The sequence below is a fragment of the Ovis canadensis genome, chromosome 7 (genome assembly GCF_042477335.2).
Source record: "Ovis canadensis isolate MfBH-ARS-UI-01 breed Bighorn chromosome 7, ARS-UI_OviCan_v2, whole genome shotgun sequence".
In the NCBI taxonomy this organism is placed as follows: domain Eukaryota; kingdom Metazoa; phylum Chordata; class Mammalia; order Artiodactyla; family Bovidae; genus Ovis; species Ovis canadensis.
Window position 1 is genome coordinate 110,709,374 of NC_091251.1, and position 20,565 is coordinate 110,729,938.

Below are 20,565 nucleotides of genomic sequence, written 5' to 3' on the forward strand. Positions count from 1 at the left end.
CCCCCCCAAAATAGTTTCCTATCAGTTTTTGTTTGCTCTTTTTGCCATTTCATTTGTAGGCTCTTTTCAACAAGTCTGGTCCTAATTTAAGAAAGTGTTAGTCACTCAGTCCTGTCAGACTTCGATCCCATGGACTGTAGCCCGTCAGGCTCCTCTGTCCATGGAATTCTCCAGGCAAGAATACTGGAGTGGGTAGCCATTGCCTTCTCCAGAGGATCTTCCCAGGCCAGGGTCTAACCCAGATCTGCAGATTGTCTACCATCTGAGCCACCAGCTAAGCCCCTAGTTTAAGAAAAGGCAGTACAAAGACTTGGCTAGAGCTGGGCATGGGCTGGAAGCTTTATCATTGGCAGGTTTTGTTTTAAATAAAGCAGGCAAGGAGCTGCTTTATTGGCCTTGAAATTGCAGAGGAATTTCCCTGGGGGAGCCTTATATTCCCACTAGCTGCTTATATTTTCCCCAGATCATTTGCTGAGTTTCTTTAGAAAAGAGTATTTTTTTTTAATTAAAAATTTTATCATTTAAATGTGTGCCTATACCATTCAGAAAACCTAGTTTTTTGTTTCATATCCTTCGAAATCTTTGCTCATTGCTCCAACCTCTTATCTGTGGGTGCCCCTTTGTTCATTTCACCTGGCTCAGCACTGTCAACTCTCAGATTTATGTTTGGACCTTGGACCTGAATTCCTATCCAACTGTTTTATATATCTCCTTGGATACATAGTGAACCCTTTTAAACTTGTCTAAAACCAAACTGCTAACATCTTCCGGACCAATCTGTTCCCCCTCCAGCCCTCCTTGTTTTAGTTAATGGCAGCCCTTCCTTTCCAGTTGCTCAGGCCGGAAGCCTGCGCTGTTCTTTCTTTCATGCTTTCTGCCCTTCTCCTTTCCTCAGTCTCCTCCCTTCCATCCCCTCCCCTCCCTCCCCTCCCTCCCCTCCCTCCCCTCCCTCCCCTCCCTCCCCTCCCCTCCCCTCCCCTTCCATCCCCTCCCTCCCCTCCCCTCCCCTCCCCTTCCATCCCCTCCCTCCCCTCCCCTCCCCTCCCCTTCCATCCCCTCCCTCCCCTCCCCTTCCCTCCCCTCCCTTCCATCCCCTCCCTCCCCTCCCCTTCCCTCCCCTCCCTCCCCTCCCCTCCCTCCCCTCCCTCCCCTCCCCTCCCCTTCCATCTCCTCCCTCCCCTCCCCTCCCTTCCCTTCCCGCCCCTCCCCTCCCTCCCTTTCTCCCTGCCATCATCTACCTTCAGGACATAGTCAAGTTCACCCAGCCCTGGTATCTCTGCGTCTGTTGCCCTCTGGTAAGCCGTCGTCCATGACTTGGCTTTGATGACTGCAGCAGTGTCCTTCCTGGTCTGTCTCTCGCAAACTTCCCTGTTTGCTATCTGTTCCCACAGCAGAGAGGGATCCTTTTAAACTGTTGGATCCCAGCACACCCTTGCTCAGAAGCTTCTGGTGACTCTCAAGGACAAAAGCCCTCCCCGATCTCATCACCTTGCCAGGCCCCCCCATTCTGTTCCCCTTGCTCTTCCTCAGACCTGCTCGGTGTGCTTCTCTTTTGGAGCATTCAGAGACGAGCATGTGTGAGCTGCTTTTGCCCTCTCCTGGGAGTGTTTTCTTCCCGTCGTCTGTAAGCTGGCTCATCTCAGGCCTTCCCAGGCCCCCAGCCCCATTCTCCCTAACCCACTTTCCTAAAACTTTTTTTTCCTCTGTAGCACTTAACTGCCATCTAATATATACTTTATACTTTCATCGTTTGGTTTTTATCCAGATTTGGGGCTTAAATCACTCACAGTTCGCCCAGTGTCTTGTTCGTGCCTCTTCTGCTGGGCCTCAGCCAGTTTTCATGTGTGTGTTTCCTGTTTCCAGAGGTGGTTGAAACCTCATCTGCTCTAATCTGCTCCCTAACCGTACAGTGCTAAAGTCATTTCCCAGTGTGCACACTCAGTGTGTGCATTTCATCTACATACACACATTCAAATGCTGTTATTGATATGTAAGAACATGTAAAAACAGAGTTCTAAGGAGTATAGAGATTAAAAAATATTTTTGATATAATAGAATTTCTGATTTCCTTTCTCTACCTTAGTGGGAGAAGTGGATTATTGTCTTGATGAACATTTACACTGGTATATGTTGGTAAGAACTTGTGCCATTTTCACGTTCTTTACTTCATTTTTATGGACTCTCCAGAAGGAGAGGCTGTAAATGTATATACTCAATGTATATCACTGTGAAAGACTCTTAGTAAAGAGGAGTTTTCATGTTCAGAGAAAGCGAGGAAAGCCCCCTCTTCGTGCTGCCCACGCCTTCCTCCGAGGTGAGCACTGCGCGTGCAGACTGGTGTGTGCCTGTAGTCTCAGTGTTTTAAAAAATATGTTTGCACATATCCATTCTTCCTGGGTAGAGTAGAATTCTAAGTGTATTTCTGTACACACATATATGTATCTATAAAAAGAGTTACACCATGTGGGCTTTCTTTGTAATATATTTTGTTCCATTTACTGTATCATAGAAGTATCATAATAGAGTGGTTATGAGTAGGTGCTCAGGGAGACAGACTGCTAGGGTTTAAACCAGGCTCTGCCACTCACTCACTGACCTTAACCTTTCTTGAGTTCTGGTTTCCCAAGAATATGTGAACTTTTTCTGTTGATGAACATTCACACTGGAGTCTGTGGAAGGATCTTTGCTTACTCTGCATTCTGAAGTTGAGCTGGGCACACGTGGGTGAGCAGGAAGCCTCCCGTGGGCTCCTTTTGAGCTCCTGTTTGTTTGTGACCCATCCCCTGACAGCCTCCTGCTCCTCCCGCTGCAGCGGTGTCTGCTGCCCCCCAGTGGCCCCTGACGTGCGGGAGTGCTGGGCTGAGGGTGTGCCATGCCGCCTCTGTTAGCTGGCGCTCCTGAGGAATGCCATGTGGCTCCAAAGCCTTGTTCACTTTGAAAACTATTTTCTGTATAAAGATTTTGAAGATTTAGGTTAGTTTACAGGTAAGAGTGAAGAAGTAAATAAAGATTCTTATATAAATGTCAGTACTTTTTCTTTATTCTGTTACAGGGAAGCCAAAGGCTGCAGTTCTTTATACAAATTCTTTTGGAGGGGCTGTGGGGAGTCGTGTTCACCATCTTGCATCCTCATATTTTGCACAGGTTATTTGTTGGCTTAGTGAGTAGACCAAAGTAAAAACCTTTCTCAAACCATAGCCATGGAGAGAGATACTCTGATGCATTCTCTGAACGCAGGAGACATTCTCTTGGATCGGAAGGCTTTAATTTTGTTAAGATGATGATACCCCCCAAATAGATCTTGGATTCAACTCAGTCTTTGTTAAAAACTCTGCTGGCTTTTTTCCAGAAGATGCAAGCTGATTCTGAAATTTATATAGAAGGGGAAAGGACTTGGAATAGCCATAACTATTGAAAAATAATAAAATTAGAGGACTTATATTTTCCAGTTTCAAAACTTACTGCAGAGCTGCAGCGATGCCATCTCCTGGCACTGGCATAAGGGAGTACGTATAGATCGGTCGAATCCGGGTGAGAATTCAGAAATGAACCAGTATGCTTGTGATCTGTTGAATTTTGACAAGGACATAAAGGCTGTTGATTGGGGAGAGAAGTCTTTTCAACAAATGATGCTCGACGACTGGACAGCCACACGTAAAAGAATAAAGTTGGATCCTTACCCGACACCATATATGAAAATTAACTCAAAATGGATCAGATGCCTAAGTGTAAGAACTAAAATGACAACACTCTTAGGAGAAAGAGTTCGGTGTAACTAAGTGACGTTGGACTAGACAGTGGCTTCTTGTGTATGGCACCAGAAGCACATACAGCTAAAGGAAAAACAGATGAAGTGGGACTTTATCAGAGTTCAAAGCGTCTGTGCTTCAAAAGGTACTATCAAGAAAAAGGCAGCCCACAGAAAGGTGAAAAGGCACCTATCTAATAATGATCTAGCAGCAAACCAAGGCCAAGTCCTCATTGTCTCTGTCTTTAAATTTCCACCACGTCTCATATCAGTACAGTTGAATTCCATCATCACCACATATATTTTTAATAAGGTTTGTGTCTCATTAGAGACACATGGGTGTGATCAAAGGTCCAGTTAGCTTCCAAATAGTGTCCTGTTACTATTTTCAAGGGGAAATGAAATTCAAGATACTAGATAAAGCGATTTAAAAATAGTGTGAACTTGACAATTACGGGTACATTGATGAGCAAAAGTACATTAAGTTCATATCATATTCACGTGTAAAGTACTTTATGTTATATTGTTTATTTACGCCTCAGATCTTCAGTGGCCCTTTCATGTGAGGTAAATAATAGGAAATTCTTGATGTATTGCCTGTCTGCTTCCAGCCAATCACAAGCCAGAATTGTTTCCTGTGTAATAATAGGGTCTGTTGTTTGGAGAGGAGCTGTAAGACTTACAGGATACAGGGGGCTGCATGTTAAAGCTTCTCAGTTGAAGCAGAGAGAAAACTGGTCTGGTTTGTGGAGCATTTTCAGATTTACTTTGAGTTCTGACTCCAGAAATGTACAATCCTGTCTTTTCAATTACAGGTTTAAAAATGTTACTGATGTTTAATACTTCTTAAAGTCACAGCCTTAATGATTGCTTTTACTTTTGATGAAAGCTTAGTGAGCTGTGAAAGAAAAATTACCAAGTATTAAGAAGGAGAGAATTTTGTGGAAATGTCGTCAAGGTTTCCATCACCATCTTTACCAATTTTCTTCTCACCTGGGCCAGTTGACTTGGGTTCCGTAACAAGTTCCTCTTGTTCACTGAATGAGCTAGACAATATTTCCCATCTTTTAAGGAAAATATCAACTGATATCAATGAAATTAAAGGGATGAAAGCAGCAATTTTGACAGTGGAAGCAAATCTGTTTGATCTTAATGTTAGAGTGTCCCAGAATGAAGCAAAACTCTCATCTTTGGAGGTTAGAATGAATGAGTATTCAACATCTGAAGGCAGCAGACAGTTTGAAGATCTTCAAGAGGAAGCAGATTTTGAATCACAGTCAAGGACTACAGATGTAAAAATAATTGGTTTCCTTAGAAACATTGAGAAAGGTAAATTTTTAGAATGTGGTATCATTGGGTAACTTGACTGTAGTTTTCATATGGAGGCAGCAGGTCACAGAGAACTTGAATTTTTCGTGGACCTTCAATGACAAAATCTTGTATGTGATTTATCTTAGAAGCCTATACCTTAGAATTCCATCCTTCTTCGTGGATCTCTAAAAATAATGCTTTGAAAAGGTTAGAGAGGTGAAGCAAAACTTGAACTGTGAGAGCATGGTCTTCTTGCATCTATTTTGTGAAATTAAAGTGTGTAATTCTGTCATTGTCCACTGTTTATGCTAAAGAGACCTGTTAGTATTTGAATTGGAAGAGCATACTCCCTGTAACCTAATTGCATGTCAGTTTCCCAGGCAGCCCTTCAGGCATACAACTTGGCTAAATATCTGTTTTGGGTCAGCTCCCGAGGATTTACTGGATTATCACCCATGGTAATTTTGGAAGAAATTAACTTATTTTGGGTGCAGGGCGCATCATTAAGGAGTAATGTAGTGTAACTTATATTTAAAAGAAAATAGCTGATAAAAATTTGGCAAATTTTAAACTTTTTAAAAAACCTCTTGATGAAACATGATAGTCGGTAAGCAGCTGCCAACTTAACACGCTTGCGCTGAGTGAGCAGACTGTCCTGGGAAACTGACGTCATAGGCTTACTAAGCGTTAGCGTGCATGATCGGAGAAGGCGACGGCACCCCACTCCAGTGCTCTTCCCTGGAGAATCCCAGGGATGGGGGTGCCTGGTGGGCTGCAGTCCGTGGGGTCGTGAAGAGTCGGACATGATGGAGCGACTTAGCAGCAGCAGCACGCACGATCTTACTGATAAATCAGTAGTGTTCAGAACCCTATCAACTACGTCCCTTCCTACACCGTACTGTATCACTTCTAAGTCAGCAAGTGAGGCCCGAGTATCTGCTAGGCTGGGGGCGTTTGGAGAAGGATGACGCCCTTGCAAACCTCAACCTGAAGATAGAAAAATCAGTTTTGTGTCTCTCTTCTGTTCTGCAGTGTAACTGAGAAAAGTGTGAATCCATTTAAGAAAGAATGCCCTAGCTGTGTGTCTTTTCTTACAGGATCTGAGTGCTTGTCCCGCGTTCTGTGGTGTAGGGCCTGGGCTGCAGCGCTCCGAGTGTCCCCTTCCCTGTGCGCTGCTCTCTGTGCCCATCTGGGCCTCAGTGTGTCCTTTCGGAACTCTGTTCTGCGGTGGGGCTGCCTCACCTGCTGAGAGCCCAGCAGCAGAGGAAGACCCTCCTCGCGGGGATCTTGCCGCCGGCTGTTGCCCGTCTCCCAGGGAGCCAGCCGAGGGCCTGGGCAACTCCACCCCCTGGCTTCTGCAGCCCTTTGCCTTTATCACTGTGCTTCTCTCCAATCGAAGGAAACCAGCTTCCAGACAGGGAGAACCATGGTCATTTTTGGTTTAACCTGAGTACAGGTTTTTGTCTTACAGACCTTTGGTCTAGGATTATTATTAAATTGTATTATGGTAGCTTTAAGTTATTTTAAAGACTTTCGATTAGGAACCCAGAAAGATTATTTTGGTCTTAATTTCTGGGAAGCATATGAGCTGCTATTGTTATTTTTTTTTAAGCATAGTGAAATTTTTAAAATTTATGTTCTAGGAACTCAACAGAGGCAGTTGTTATCCCGATTGCAAATTGATCCCGTAATGGCAGAAACTCTGCAGATCAGTCAAGGTTGGTACTAATATTAAATTTTCATTTGTAATATAGCATTTTTCAGTTGCTATTTCCATTCCTTACACCTCATTTAATGTATGCTGTATCTCTTAGATTGTGCCCTAAGATGCTACATTAACATCTGTGAAAATATTTTAGGGCCAGGAGTCAGGATCTGCATTTTCTTCATGCTGAGTGGTGTTTACATTGTTCACCTCACATGGAAATTTGCTTCCTCTGACACCATTTCACCCTGGTCCCTAGAAACCGTTGGCTGCTCATGCTGCTGCTTTAGGGACCTCTTGAATCCTTACCCTGCTTTCCATCGAACTTTCTCCATTGCTCTGAGCTGCTTTAGTGTCCTCTGGCCTGTAAAACCTTATTCTCACTTTGACTTCATGTTAGAATATCGTGGCCAGGTGTTTACCCAGAGCGTATCATTCTCAGAGCTGCTGTAACTTGCTTACCTGTCCCCCTGACCCCCAGCACACACAGGCACATACCACTGGCCACCTCAGGGCCGTGCTGAGCGCCTTATTTACGTCTCTGTTCTCAGTGCCTGGCCCCGCCAGATGCGTGTGAAGTGCTAATAACTGCTGAGTAAATGAGGGGCCATTGGATCCCTGGAGTCTTAGATTCAGATCCTTTTTTTTTTTCTGTTTCCTCTAAACCTGCCCGTTGTTGGACGCTCTGGTTCTTCGACTGCTCCGTATCGACTCCTAACTGAATTTTCCTCACCTGTGTTCAGGACTCCACAGTCAACGACGGTATTCCCTTACCCTTCCTGGCCTTCAGCTCAGAAAGGCGTGCTTATTCTCTCCAAGGATTACCTTCTGCCCAGATGCCACATCGTACCCAGTTGGCAAATACTTTGGTGTTGACACCCTTCTGTGGCTTTCCTCTCTCCCTCTCTGGTTTCTCCCTCTGTCTGTAAAAGTGCTGAGATGCACTCATCCTGGATTTTGCCCTCATTTCCCAGCATTCCATTGTGTGTCTGCGTAAGAGTGCTTTCATTCACGGTGTTCAGTAGTGAGGTCAGCCACGTTGCATTCGCGTCATCAGTGCTTGCACGTTTTTTGTTTCCTTCACTTATTTTCCCCCCCAGTGCACATGCTGTCCGCATCAAGCCACGTCCAGGCTTATGAGTGAGCACTTTGCCTGCCTCCCACTTTCTGTTATTTCTGAGAGCCCTTTTGTTTCTGCGTATCATTTTTATTTTTTTAATACCCTGGCTTTATTTCATGTCCTCTGTACTTCCTTTTTTCTCTGAAGATATTAAAGGTGGTTTTGGACATTTTCTCCCCCCCTTCTTGGTCTTGTTTTCCCCAGGTGGTTGGTTTTGATCACTGTTTTTCACGATAGAGGTTCTCAGATGTCTGAGGATCCTTGCTTGACTTGTATTTAAGAGCAGGGCGCTTAAGCTGATTGGCCTTTTGGGTTCATTAATTAGAGGATGAGGTAAGGGACTTTTGACTTCTGAATGTAGGCCCTGCAGTAGAAGAGTGGCTTGTCTGGCCTGTCTGCTTTGGTGGTGCTGTGATGCCTGTGTCTCTTGAGTCTTTTAGTTTGGTCAGCTTTTCCAGAGAAAGATCGTTCAAGAAGTAGATTGGGTGCCAGGGTTCTGGGAGCTCAGTGGGGACGGGACTGAGGGAGGCACCTCAACATTAACTAGTGTGTGATGTTTACTATACACACACAGAGACACAGACACACACACACTCTGAGGGAGGCACCTCAGCAGTGACTACTGTGTGATGTTTACTACACACAGACACAAACACACACACACACACACAAACACAGTTTTCAGAATGGTACTTCTTTCAACATGGCTGGCATTCATTAGTCTAGAAACCCTCTGTTTTTACCTTTTCAGGAGTCTAAAGCTCCACTTTGCTCCAGGGGAGAAGTGGTCAAAGATTATCAGAAAATCTAACTGCTTTTTACAGTTTTAATAGTATGCATTGAGTTAATTTTGCACCTTTTCTGTCAGACCATGATGCTTCATCCGTAAGCCTCTTGAGCAATGATCGACAGGAAAGCGTATCTCCAGTTATTCCAAGTGTCTTCAAGGGTCGCGGTAGGGGAATAGCTGTGGTAAGAATAACAGAAAAGAAAACAGATAACACAGAGTTTAGGAAGAGCAACCTGCTTCTGGATGGACACCTGAACCCGCTTCTGCTGTGCTCTGCCTTCTCCCAGCCCCTCCCAGGCCCCCTTGTTGGCCTGGGAAGAAGCTTGGGATCCATATTTCTTCACTGTTAGTTGAAGACTCAGCTTTTAGAGATCTACTAAGTTAGTTTTCTCCTTTTAAAATGTGGTTATTGCCCCCGACATACCATGTACCCCCTGCAGTGGATGTGTAGACTCTTAACCACTGGAGCATCAGGACAGTTCCTGGTTATCTCTTCTTTCACAATTATTTTTTTTTGTGAGGTGTTTTTCGTTTTTTAATTTAACCGTTTGCTGACATTTTATTAGAGTTTCAGTTCAGTTTAGTCACTCAGTCGTGTCCGACTCTTTGCGACCCCATGAATCGAAGCACACCAGGCCTCCCTGTCCATCACCAACTCCCTGTCCATCACCAACTCCTGGAGTTCACTCAGACTCATGTCCATCGAGTCGGTGATGCCATACAGCCATCTCATCCTCTGTCATCCCCTTTTCCTCCTGCCCCCAATCCCTCCCAGCATCAGAGTATTTTCCAGTGAGTCAGCTCTTCGCATGAGGTGGCCAAAGTATTGGAGTTTCAGCTTCAGCATCAGTCCTTCCAATGAACACCCAGGGCTGATCTCCTTTAGGATGGACTGGTTGGATCTCCTTGCAGTCCAGGGGACTCTCAAGAGTCTTCTCCAACACCACAGTTCAAAAGCATCAATTCTTTGGTGCTCAGCCTTCTTCACAGTCCAACTCTCACATCCATACATGACCACTGGGAAAACCATAGCCTTGACTAGATGGACCTTTGTTGGCAGTGTAATGTCTCTGCTTTTGAATATGTTATCTAGGTTGGTCATAACTTTCCTTCCAAGGAGTAAGGGTCTTTTAATTTCATGGCTGCAATCACCATCTGCGGTGATTTTGGAGCCCCCCAAAATAAAGTCTGACACTGTTTCCACTGTTTCCCCATCTATTTCCCATGAAGTGATGGGACCAGATGCCATGATCTTCGTTTTCTGAATGTTGAGCTTTAAGCCAACTTTTTCACTCTCCTCTTTCACTTTATCAAGAGGCTTTTTAGTTCCTCGTTACTTTCTGCCATAAGGGTGGTGTCATCTGCATATCTGAGGTTATTGACATTTCTCCCGGCAATCTTGATTCCAGCTTGTACTTCTTCCAGCCCAGCATTTCTCATGATGTACTCTGCATAGAAGTTAAATAAGCAGGGTGACAATATACAGCCTTGACGTACTCCTTTTCCTGTGTAGAAGCAGTCTGTTGTTCCATGTCCAGTTCTAACTGTTGCTTCCTGACCTGCATATAGATTTCTCAAGAGGCAGGTCAGGTGGTCTGGTATTTCCATCTCTTTCAGAATTTTCCACAGTTTATTGTGATCCACACAGTCAAAGGCTTTAGCATAGTCAATAAAGCAGAAGTAGATGCTTTTCTGGAACTCTCTTGCTTTTTCCATGATCCAGCGGATGTTGGCAATTTGATTTCTGGTTCCTCTGCCTTTTCTAAAACCAGCTTGAACATCTGGAAGTTCACAGTTCATGTGTTGCTGAAGCCTGGCTTGGAGAATTTTGAGCATTACTTTACTAGCGTGTGAGATGAGTGCAATTGTTCGGCAGTTTGAGCATTCTTTGGCGTTGCCTTTCTTTGGGATTGGAATGAAAACTGACCTTTTCCAGTCCTGTGGCCACTGTTGGGTTTTCCGTATTTGCTGGCATATTGAGTGCAGCACTTTCACAGCATCATCTTCCAGGATTTGAAATAGCTCAACTGGAATTCCATCACCTCGACTAGCTTTGTTTGTAGTGATACTTTCTAAGGCCCACTTGACTTCACATTGCAGGATGTCTGGCTCTAGTTGAGTGATCACAGCATCGTGATTATCTGGGTCATGAAGCTCTTTTTTGTACAGTTCTTCTGTGTATTCTTGCCACCTTTTCTTAGTGTCTTCTGCTTCTGTAGGTCCATACCATTTCTATCTTTTATCGAGCCCATCTTTGCATGAAATGTTCCCTTGGTATCTCTAATTTTCTTGAAGAGATCTCTAGTCTTTCTCATTCTATTGTTTTCTTCTATTTCTTTGCACTGATCCCTGAGGAAGGCTTTCTTATCTCTCCTGGCTGTTCTTTGGCACTGTGCATTCAGATGCGTATATCTTTCCTTTTCTCCATTGCTTTTCGCTTCTCTTCACAGCTATTTATAAGGCCTTAGAGTTTCAGGAGGATGCAAATGTGTGGATTCAGCCTGTGGTCCTCACCCAGGAGGTGTCTCTAACTCTGCCATCTGTCTGCTCTGCCTGTCCCAGACCACGCTCGGGGTGGCGAGAGGCTCGTGTCGAGAATAAAGCTGTTTTCTGTGCACACCTCTCTGCTCTGTGATGCGAAGCCCTGACGTTCCCATGTTGTCTTCCGTCTTCTATCTTTTGTCTCCTGGGACTTCACTCTCTGTTTTTCCAGTAGTTCCTTTTCCTATTCAGTTCCCTTCCTCTCCTGCCCCTTAAAATGTTACCTTTATCCTGTGTCCTGCCCTGAGCGTTATTTCTGTCTCGTCCATATTCTTCCGAGATGCAGACTAGCAGAACTACTGTGTCCCTCAAAGCGGGTGGTGAGGAGCCGCAGCCCGCGGACCGCATGCCGGCCCCTCTGTCTGCTAGCTGTGCAGCCGCGGTGAGCCAGAGGAGAGCTCTGAGTGCAGCCCGGCAGGGACCTGCTTCCTGGGCTCCCTGTGAGGGCTGAGGGAGAAGATAGCCATGCTGAATATGGACAGTTGACCGCATGTTCTCATTTCGCCATCAGTAGAGACTCTGTTTCTTTCTTCTTTCCTGCTCGTAATAATTAAATCTGAGTTTTCAACTTCTTTGTGAACAGCTGAGAGTCCTGCAAAGACCTCAAGCTAAAGAAGTCTACAGTTGAAATGTGTCTTTGCCCGCTGCTAAGTCTGCGCTCTGCCCTCTCCTGACTCGTGCTCCTCCCTCTCCTCCTGTTCCTGTCTGCGTCTCTCCTGCCCTTACAGGGGGAGCAGGTTGCCTCCTTCCTGGTCGGTAGTTTAGAATTCGCGTGCTGTCATTGGTGGTGCCCACGTGAGTGTGGAATGTGTTTCCTCTCCTCTAGGTGTGCGAGAGGGTGACAGCGTGGGCAGCAGCCCCGTGGGGCTCCAGTCCATTCCTGCCACTGTCTGTCTTTCTAAAAAAAACCTGCTCATATCACTTCACTGCTTAGAAAGCCTGGTTTACTTATTACTTCTCGACCAGCATCCAAGCCCATCGGCACAGGGGCACATACAAGACCCTTTAGGCCTCCAGCCTTCTTGCTGCTTAATCTGTTCAGCCGGCCCTGGGGTCCCTGCGCTCTTCTGTTTTCCCTTTGTGTAGCCAGTGCAGTGCTCTCAGGATCGATTTTACTTAGTGAGCGGCCCTGAGTCAGTGTGCTTTGAGCTGTGGTCTCCGTTGCCTGTTGAGCTGCAGAGCTGCTCCTAACGTTGGTCACTGACGCCTGTCGCCGGTCCGTGTCCTGGGCTCCAGGTCTTGGTGTATTTTATAAAGTAGTTGAGCTTGAAAGTTATGTTGTAGGTGATGTGATCTGTGGCTGCTTGCATTAAGTTCAGTGTTATCCTTGCTATATTTTTATCAATGTCTATTCATCTTAAAATTCTTTTTCAAAGTAGTCTGTCTTCAACCAGGCAGAAACTACGCCGCTCTTATTGTTTTCATCAGGGTGTGTGCTGTTCTATAAGTGTGCAAAATGAACAAAACAGAGTTTAGAAAGAGTTTTTTAAAAACAGCCTTCGTATCATGATTCTAGGGTACATTAGGAGTCTGTATTCTTTGTTTATAGACAGTATCGCTGTACTTTGTATTGTTAATAACATCCCATAGGTGCCTCATGGAAGAACCTTTCTTCTCTGCTGTAGGCAGGAAGTTCATTAGAATGCCTTGGTAATACGCTGTATGAGCAAAGGAATGTTTGACTTCTTTGAAAAGATGTTTGGCATAGAATTGCAGCCTTAGTCCTAAGTAGAACCATTGTAACTTTCCTTTAAAATAATCACAAATATATAAAGGATTGACATTCTTCTCACGTGTGTGATGTTGGGAATGCAAGTTATATTCAAAAGTAAACATTTGTGGCCAATTTTTTTGGCTCAGATTACTATGACATGGAATCCATGGTCCATGCAGACACGAGATCATTTATTCTGAAGAAGCCAAAGCTGTCTGAGGAGCTAGTAGTGGCAGCAAACCAGGAGGCGGGGATGAAGACGGCAGATGCCCTTCGGGCCCTTTCAGGACACCTTGTGCAGACACGGTAGATGGCTTCTTTTTTTCGTGTAGCTCGTGTGTTGATAAATAGTGGAGATTAGCCGCCAGTGCCCCGCTCCCTCCTGCCCGTCCCAGCCCCTAGTGTAGACGCTGTATTGACTGAGAAGTCAGGCCGTGCATCATCTGGCTCACCCAGCTTTCAGAAAGTTCAGTTCCTCTTTCTTATTCAGAAATCTGTTATATGGATAAGTCAGTGTATGATTTAGCTCTCTTAATAAGACTATTTTCTTTATACACGTCCAGGAAATGAAATTTTAGAAGCCCGATGCTAAGAGCTAGGACCTCTCAATCAGAGAGTTAGCAGACTGGGTTGGGGTGATCATCGCTGTAGGTAATGGACTGAATGTTCTGTAAGGAGACAGACGCAGGCTGATAACTCGGTGTGAGTCTAGAGCGGCTGGCTCTTGTGTTCTGAGCACCTGAGCATAGGTGCCGACGTCTCCATTTGTTTGCACGTGACCCTGCGAGGGCCCAGTGGGTGCCGGGGTCAGGGCTGAGGGCGGGCACTGAGGGCGGCCTGAAGGGCTGGTGTCGCCGCCACAGTGGTCGGCGCTAGTCGTGCGTGAGCAGGAGCCCACTGGCCGTCCCTGGGGGTCCTGTCGAGGCTTGCTTGTTAGGGGAGAAACCGCAGGCCAGTCGGGGCAGTGGTAGCTTTTTGAAGAGCGCTGTAGGAGGCTCGGCTTTCTGTGCGTTTCCCTAATTCTGTGGTATTTTCTATCTGTCTGGCAGAGATCTTGTACAACCAGATAAACCTGCGAGTCCCAAGTTTATAGTGACGCTGGACGGTGTCCCCAGCCCCCCAGGATACATGTCAGATCAAGAGGAGGACATGTGCTCTGAAGGAGTGAGACCCGCACAGCACCCTGCAGCCTCACACGGGGGACTCGCGGGCCTCCTCCCCCCGCAGCAGTTGCACGTGCTGAGCAGGCAGCTTGAGGACCCCGATGGTAGCTTTGCAAACGGTGTGTGGGGGCTCAGCCCGCCCTCTCAGGGTGCTGGCGTCATGAAGGACGTCCTTGCCGTGTGTCTCTACCTCGAATGAATATTGGTTGGAGGTCTTTTATTTATAATTTGGTAGTGGCCTTTATACTTCTTCAGACAAAATGACCAATTGAATTTGAAACTGTTTGTCCTTTGTGTGTGCTAAAATGGAGTGCCACCATGGAGGGCAACAAATACCTCTCCCTGATGCTTGTTAAAGGATGAATTCTTGCTTGGTGCCTTGTTTACCCTTTTTTTTCCCATTTAGAAACTATGTTATATTCCCCTGGAAGCAGCAGTAGTTGGTTACACTTGTAATTAGTAATTAACTGGACAGAAAACTCTATTTGGATTTTGATGTTATTTCTACTTCAGTGAAATTCCCTTGAAAGGAGTTTCTTACCTGATACTTCAAAGTACTTCTTGGAGGTTTAGGAAAAAACCTTTTGTTTACATTGATACAGAAGCATAGTAGTAGAGATGAACTCAGTTCAAATAGTGACGTGGTTTTAGGCAGATGAACGCTTCTGAGCAATCCTTCTCTCGCTGGAAATCAGTGGCCAGTGCAGTGCCTCGAGCATTTTCATTCTTTATATGAATACCAGTCACATTCCTCACAACTTATAAAGATTTTAGGAACACTTTCATTGGTAAGGGAGACAATTACTGAATATTAAATATGAAGAGCATCAAAGAAAAGGCAGTAATGGGTTCTGAAAATTTCCCACAGTAATCCTCTTGTTAGAGATACGAAAATGTATTAAATACCTTTTTTAGTCACTAAAAATACAGTGGCCTTTAGGGGGAGATCGTCAGTGAGCAATGGACAAATTGCTGTTATCTTGAACAGAGTGGACTGCTGTGAATCAGTTCTGATAGGTGGAGTGAGTTGTAAAATCTTGACTTTTCTTTCAAAGGAAGAAAAATTGTAAGTGTTAATAACTGAGGTGATAAGAACTGCAGTAGTCAGGCAGTTCAGATTTCTTGACCCCATATATTTTGTTTAAAATATGAGAAGATTCCAGTGTTTTTAGTACTTTGGATTTCAGTTTGGTAGTTTAATTTTTGGTACCTCGGGGTCTTGTTTAGTTGCCAAGTCGCGTCTGACTCTTTGCGACCCCATGGACTGTAGCCCACCGGGCTCCTCTGTCCATGGGATTCTCTAGGCAAGAATACTGGAGTGGGTTGCCATGCCCTCCTCCAGGGAGTCTTCCCACCCCAGGGATGGAACTGGCGTCTCCTGACTGGCACACAGATTCTTTGCCCCTGAGCCACATGAGAAGCGCAGTTTGAGGTCTGAGTTTGTTTAGACGTAGACGTGCGCGCGCAGCTTTATTGGTTTATGCAGCATAGCCGTGACCCCTGGGTCGCGGAAGCTGCCTTCAGGCTGCGTGGTGCGTGGTGATGAGGAGCCACCTTCATCACGGCTTTGACCTGGGCCTCTCAGTTTCTTGCTGCTGCTCAGACGGAGCTCTGCAGCAGAGGACACGAGAGGCCGAGAAGGCTCCATCAGGAGGCTCTCGTCCAGCCTGCTCTGCCTGCCCAGGTGAGGCTTTGACACTTGTTAGTTGCTTTCCTGTCTGGTGTTTCAAGGATGCCACCAATTGCAGCGGCTGTTTTAAGCCACTCTGGCTGGCCTTTCACGGCAGCCCAGATTTTATACTTTGCAATAAAAAGTGAATTTGCCTCTTAAACAGGAAGAGTGTTGATAGCTTAGGAAGTAAACGTTAAAGAAAACCAGTTGTGAACTTTGTGTATATATATGACATTTTTTCATCAGAAAGAGAGTTTCGTTGCACAGGTGTTCTAACTTCTTTCGTATTTTGCTCCTGAGATCTGTCAGTAGCTCCCCTACTCCGTTTTCCAGAATACCCATTTCTCGGGTGTCTTGGGTCAGTAGCTAGCGTCTCATTGTGGTCTTCAGGCGCTGCTTGGTTTATTCTGTGTTTTAAGTTTCCGTTAGTTGCTGTCATTTGAAAATTAGATGTCATGGGGGACTTCGTCCAGTTTTTAGGACTCCCACCTCCCACTGCAGAGGCCTGGGTTCCCTCCCTGGTCAGGGAGCGGAGATCCCACATGCCGCACAGCTCAGCCCAAAAATAGAGTTTAGATCCCAGATGAAAAGGTGTTTGCTTCCCGAGTCGGGCGGCAGTCTGGTGGCACGAGTGCCGTTTTCTGGCGTCGGCGTCGTCGATGGTGCCATTTGGCCCGCCCCGGGAGGGGAGGTGCTGAGCAGCACCTCGGGGCCATGCGTGTACTCTCCAGGCCCTTGTCTGAGCAGGTCTCCTCTGTGAGGCTTTCTTCCGTTGGACCACCTTACATCTGGACAGCCTCACTCTGATCTGATAAGTGATCCTCTGGGCCCCTCTGGGTCATAGGACATTTGTGATGCTTTAGGCAGAATCTCTTCCTCCCTTTGTCCATTGATGTGAGTCTATCACCTGTACCTAGAAAGCTGCGCATACCTCGGCGAGTGGGAGCACTTGGTTTTAGACGCTAATCATCTTCCCGTTTTTTTATCACCTCGAGTTTCCAGTTCCCGTTTCATTTTATTGCTTCCCTAGTTGACACTCTTTTCTCTTGTAATCTTCATTCAGCTGAAATAATTAAGAGGATTGGAGTTTTCAGGGAGAACTGACTCTTGTTGAGCGTCCCTGTCCACTTTCCTCTTCCCAGTGAGAACATTAGTCTGCACCCTAGTAATCTTTTGTAAGATTCTAGCTGTATTATTTGGACTCATTTGTTAGAAGAACATAAGGTTCTAAGACTGGGTATCGAGGGAAGTTCACTAAAGGTGTCATGTCCTGAATCGGTTATATTGAGTGAAGACTTTTACTTCGTTCCCCTCTGTAGCTGAGCTGAGCGAGCTGAGCGTGGCGCAGAAGCCGGAGAAGCTGCTGGAGCGCTGCAAGTACTGGCCTGCCTGCAAGAACGGGGACGAGTGCGCTTACCATCACCCCGTGTCGCCTTGCAAGTGAGTCGCAGCAGCTCGCTCCTGGCTTTCAGGTCACTTCCTCGGGAGAGCTTCCTTCTGGCTCTTTCCTGTGGCCAGGCGTGAGCTTTGTGACTGCGTGCCGCAGTGGCACCTGTGTGCCCTCCAGGACAGCACACACCTGGTGTCTATGAGGGTGAGGCGGCAGGGGTCGCCTCCGTGCCTCTCGAGACACTGAAGCTTCTGGGTTCCTTTGAAGGCTCTGTACACTGAAGGAGGAGCAGACAGGCCTGGCCTTGGGAGTGTAAGATGGAGCAGGGCAAAGGCTGACAAGAGTTTCGCCAGAACACACTGGTGGTAGCAAACGCCCTGTTGCATAAAATGTTAGACCTCAGTTACAGAGTAGACGGTGTCTCTTCCTGTCCCAAGAAACACTTCTGCTTCTCATGGTGACTTGGCCTGAGATGAAAGTCTGTTACCCCCCCAGGCTTTGAAATAGGCATTTGTGTCCTGTGTTGATATCTGGCATCATTTAGAAATGGGAGTTTGTTTTTTTTTTCTTGTTACTTCAGTGTTTCTCAAAACAAGTAGTGATGGAATTAAGAGTACAATGGACCATCTCTACAAAAAACCATGTGTTTGGGAGATTAAATGTGAATAATATGTTTTATTTTGTTTTATAGAGCCTTTCCCAATTGTAAATTTGCTGAGAAGTGTCTGTTTGTTCATCCAAATTGTAAATATGATGCAAAATGTACTAAACCAGACTGTCCCTTCACTCACATGAGCCGAAGAACTCCAGGACTGCCTCCAAAACCAGGTCAGTGACTGCACTTCTGCATCTGAGTGAAGAGGGGAAAGTTTTGTGACTGTAAAAAAGAAATAGTTTGAGACCATCGTGTAAGAGTCAGGTAACTAGTCTCACAGAACAGGTGTATCCATTCTGTAGCATTCTAAAGTATTGTATCTTGAGTAGTGGGTGTTACAGATGTCCATTTTTTAAAGTGGTTCCCATAAAAACATCCACAAACTGCACTAACCATGATTTTGCCAAATCTCACCTCTGCAGTCACAGCAGCAGCACCGCCTTCCAGTAGTCAGCTGTGCCGCTACTTCCCAGCTTGTAAGAAAATGGAGTGTCCCTTCTATCATCCGAAAGTAAGAACTTTCACCTTCCCAAAAAGGAATTTAGTGGCAGCCTGTTCACTAGCAAACCGTATATTGTCTTTTTTCTTTCCCAGTTTAACTTTTTTGTTAAGAGTTAACTTCATGGTTTTTAAGACCTTTAAGTTATTCCCTAGTTGTCCCTGAGCCTGTGTGTGGCCCATTAGGCCAAGTTATCTGAACTGGTTTAATGTTAGTAGACTAATCTCCTGTGGGTGTCCCTGGTGGCTCAGACGGTAAAGAATCCACTTGCCAAGCAGGAGACCCAGGTTCCATCCCTGGGTCAGGAAGACACCCTGGAGGAGGGCATGGCAACCCACTGCAGTGTTCTTTCTTGCCCAGAGAATCCACGGACAGAGGAGCCTGGTGGGCTGCAGTCCGTGGGGTCGCAGAGACTCAGACACGACTGAGCGGCCCAGCGCAGCAGCCTCCCCTCCCGGGAGAGGGATGCTCCCCGCTGCTCGTTGGGCTCAGTTCTTCTTTGCCCCAAATGTGTGTCCCCCTGCCCCACCCTCATGCCAGACCAGAGGCGCTGAGGTCCAGTAGTACTTACTGACGCCATCTGCAGTCCACATGTGTATCCGCAGTTACAATTGTCTGCACTAGAGATTGGTCGATGTGTCTCCAGCTGTCTGGCTGCTGGAATGAATCACCTTCTCTCTGAAACGGCAGCCTAGTGACCACGTGAAAGGCCTTCAGTTCCCCAGCTGTGGTTGGACGCAGTTGAGGGTGAAAATGGGGGGTGCTGGGCAGGATGGGCACGTGGCTGTTGCACGAACGGGAGGAGCTCTGTATCATGTGCTCAGGCTCCTCTTGAAGCTCACCTTGTTACTCTTTGACTAGGATTTTGTCTTGGTGGGGGTTCCTGTTTGAGGGCTTCAGTAGTACCAAAGTCGACGTGAACAGTCTGTATCTGCTGCCCCGTTGCCCTCATGGGCTGGTTGCTGCCCCCCAGGTCGCTGTGGGTTTCTGCATCAGCTCTGCAGACGTGCTGAAGCTGTTCTCTCTCTGTAGCACTGTAGATTTAACACTCAGTGTACACGGCCTGACTGCACGTTCTACCATCCCACCATTGCGGTACCACCACGACATGCCTTGAAATGGATTCGACCTCAGACCAGGTAAAGGTTAGAAGTAGTTTTTCTAATGTCATTTCAAATGGTTTTCTAGTATATGTAATACTTTCTTAAATTTGTAAGCATACAAATTTGGGGGAAGCATCACTTTTTGTCTGCTGTTCAATTAAAGGCAAGATAATTCACTACATAAACCAAATTTTGTTTCATTCAGCAATTGTTTGTTTGCTTCAGACTTCCTCTAACTTCTGAACATACTATGTGAACTTAAGGCCTTCAGATTACAAATTTTCACATCAGTTTTCTTGGACATTATTAAACATTGAAATTAAGTTTCAAAATATTTTTATTGTGACCCTTACATTTAAATGCATATGTTCGTATCTTTTGTGTACCTTATATAATTTATTCTTTTACAAACTTTATCTTTACATTGTAATCTGTAGAGCAGATATTATCTGAAAATACTGAACTTCTATTAACTGATGTTAATTAAAGCAGTTAATTGGAAAACTTTTGGTTTTGTTTATTCAGTGAGTGACACCCAGTCCTACCTGACAGAAGACGGTGGCGTTTGAGAGTTTCCGTCTACTGATGAAAGACGCTCTGCAGAATTTGTCAGGTCTTTGAAACTTGGAATATATTGCTTTCATGATATGAAGTTTATTGCCTATCTGAAGTGTCTAATTTTTCAAGTTTGTAAGTTTATTAAGTGATTTTAACATTGGGTCTTTTTTTGTTGTTTTGTTTTGACTGTGGAAAGACAGTTTAAGGAAAAGCTGAACTCTATTAAAACACTTGAGGCATGTTTGTACACTGCTGTGTTCAGGTATCAGAACTGACAGCGTGGTGCTATCACTGCTGGTGCTGACAGTCCAGCTGAGGTGCCGCAGTGCTGCGTGTCCAGCGCTGAGTGGGGGGGGGGGGGGGCCCTTACTCTGGAAGTTGGATGGCTGCTTTCACTTTCTGACTCCCCAGAAAACAGGGAGTGGCCCAGAGTGCTGAGGTGGCATGACACAGTTATTCAGTCCTGCTCTTCAAACTGACTGACTACCAAGGCTTTTTGAGTTGAGTGCTGCTTTGGTGAATGGCTCCCAAATGTCTGCTCCCTTGCTTTCTGAGAAAGGGTGAGTGAGGTGGGGCGTGCAGGGGACCATAGTTGG

General features: G+C 45.8%; 1 protein-coding gene across 15 annotated transcripts in view; it reads left to right on the forward strand.

The window, feature by feature from the left end:
* Positions 1 to 20,216, forward strand: part of ZC3H14 (zinc finger CCCH-type containing 14) — a 39,941-nt gene extending 19,725 nt beyond the window's left edge. For 4 of the 15 annotated variants that reach the window (XM_069597238.1, XM_069597244.1, XM_069597240.1 and 1 more), the window contains 8 exons: positions 6,703 to 6,777; positions 13,076 to 13,235; positions 13,979 to 14,211; positions 17,084 to 17,204; positions 17,846 to 17,982; positions 18,232 to 18,320; positions 19,341 to 19,447; positions 19,937 to 20,216. In XM_069597238.1, coding sequence (XP_069453339.1) covers positions 6,703 to 6,777; positions 13,076 to 13,235; positions 13,979 to 14,211; positions 17,084 to 17,204; positions 17,846 to 17,982; positions 18,232 to 18,320; positions 19,341 to 19,447; positions 19,937 to 19,943 — 929 coding nt within the window. In that variant the 3' untranslated portion in view covers positions 19,944 to 20,216. The remainder of the gene's footprint in view (positions 1 to 6,702; positions 6,778 to 13,075; positions 13,236 to 13,978; positions 14,212 to 17,083; positions 17,205 to 17,845; positions 17,983 to 18,231; positions 18,321 to 19,340; positions 19,448 to 19,936) is intronic. The other 11 variants (XM_069597248.1, XM_069597239.1, XM_069597242.1 and 8 more) reach the window with 3 other exon arrangements.
* Positions 20,217 to 20,565: the final 349 nt, after the last annotated feature.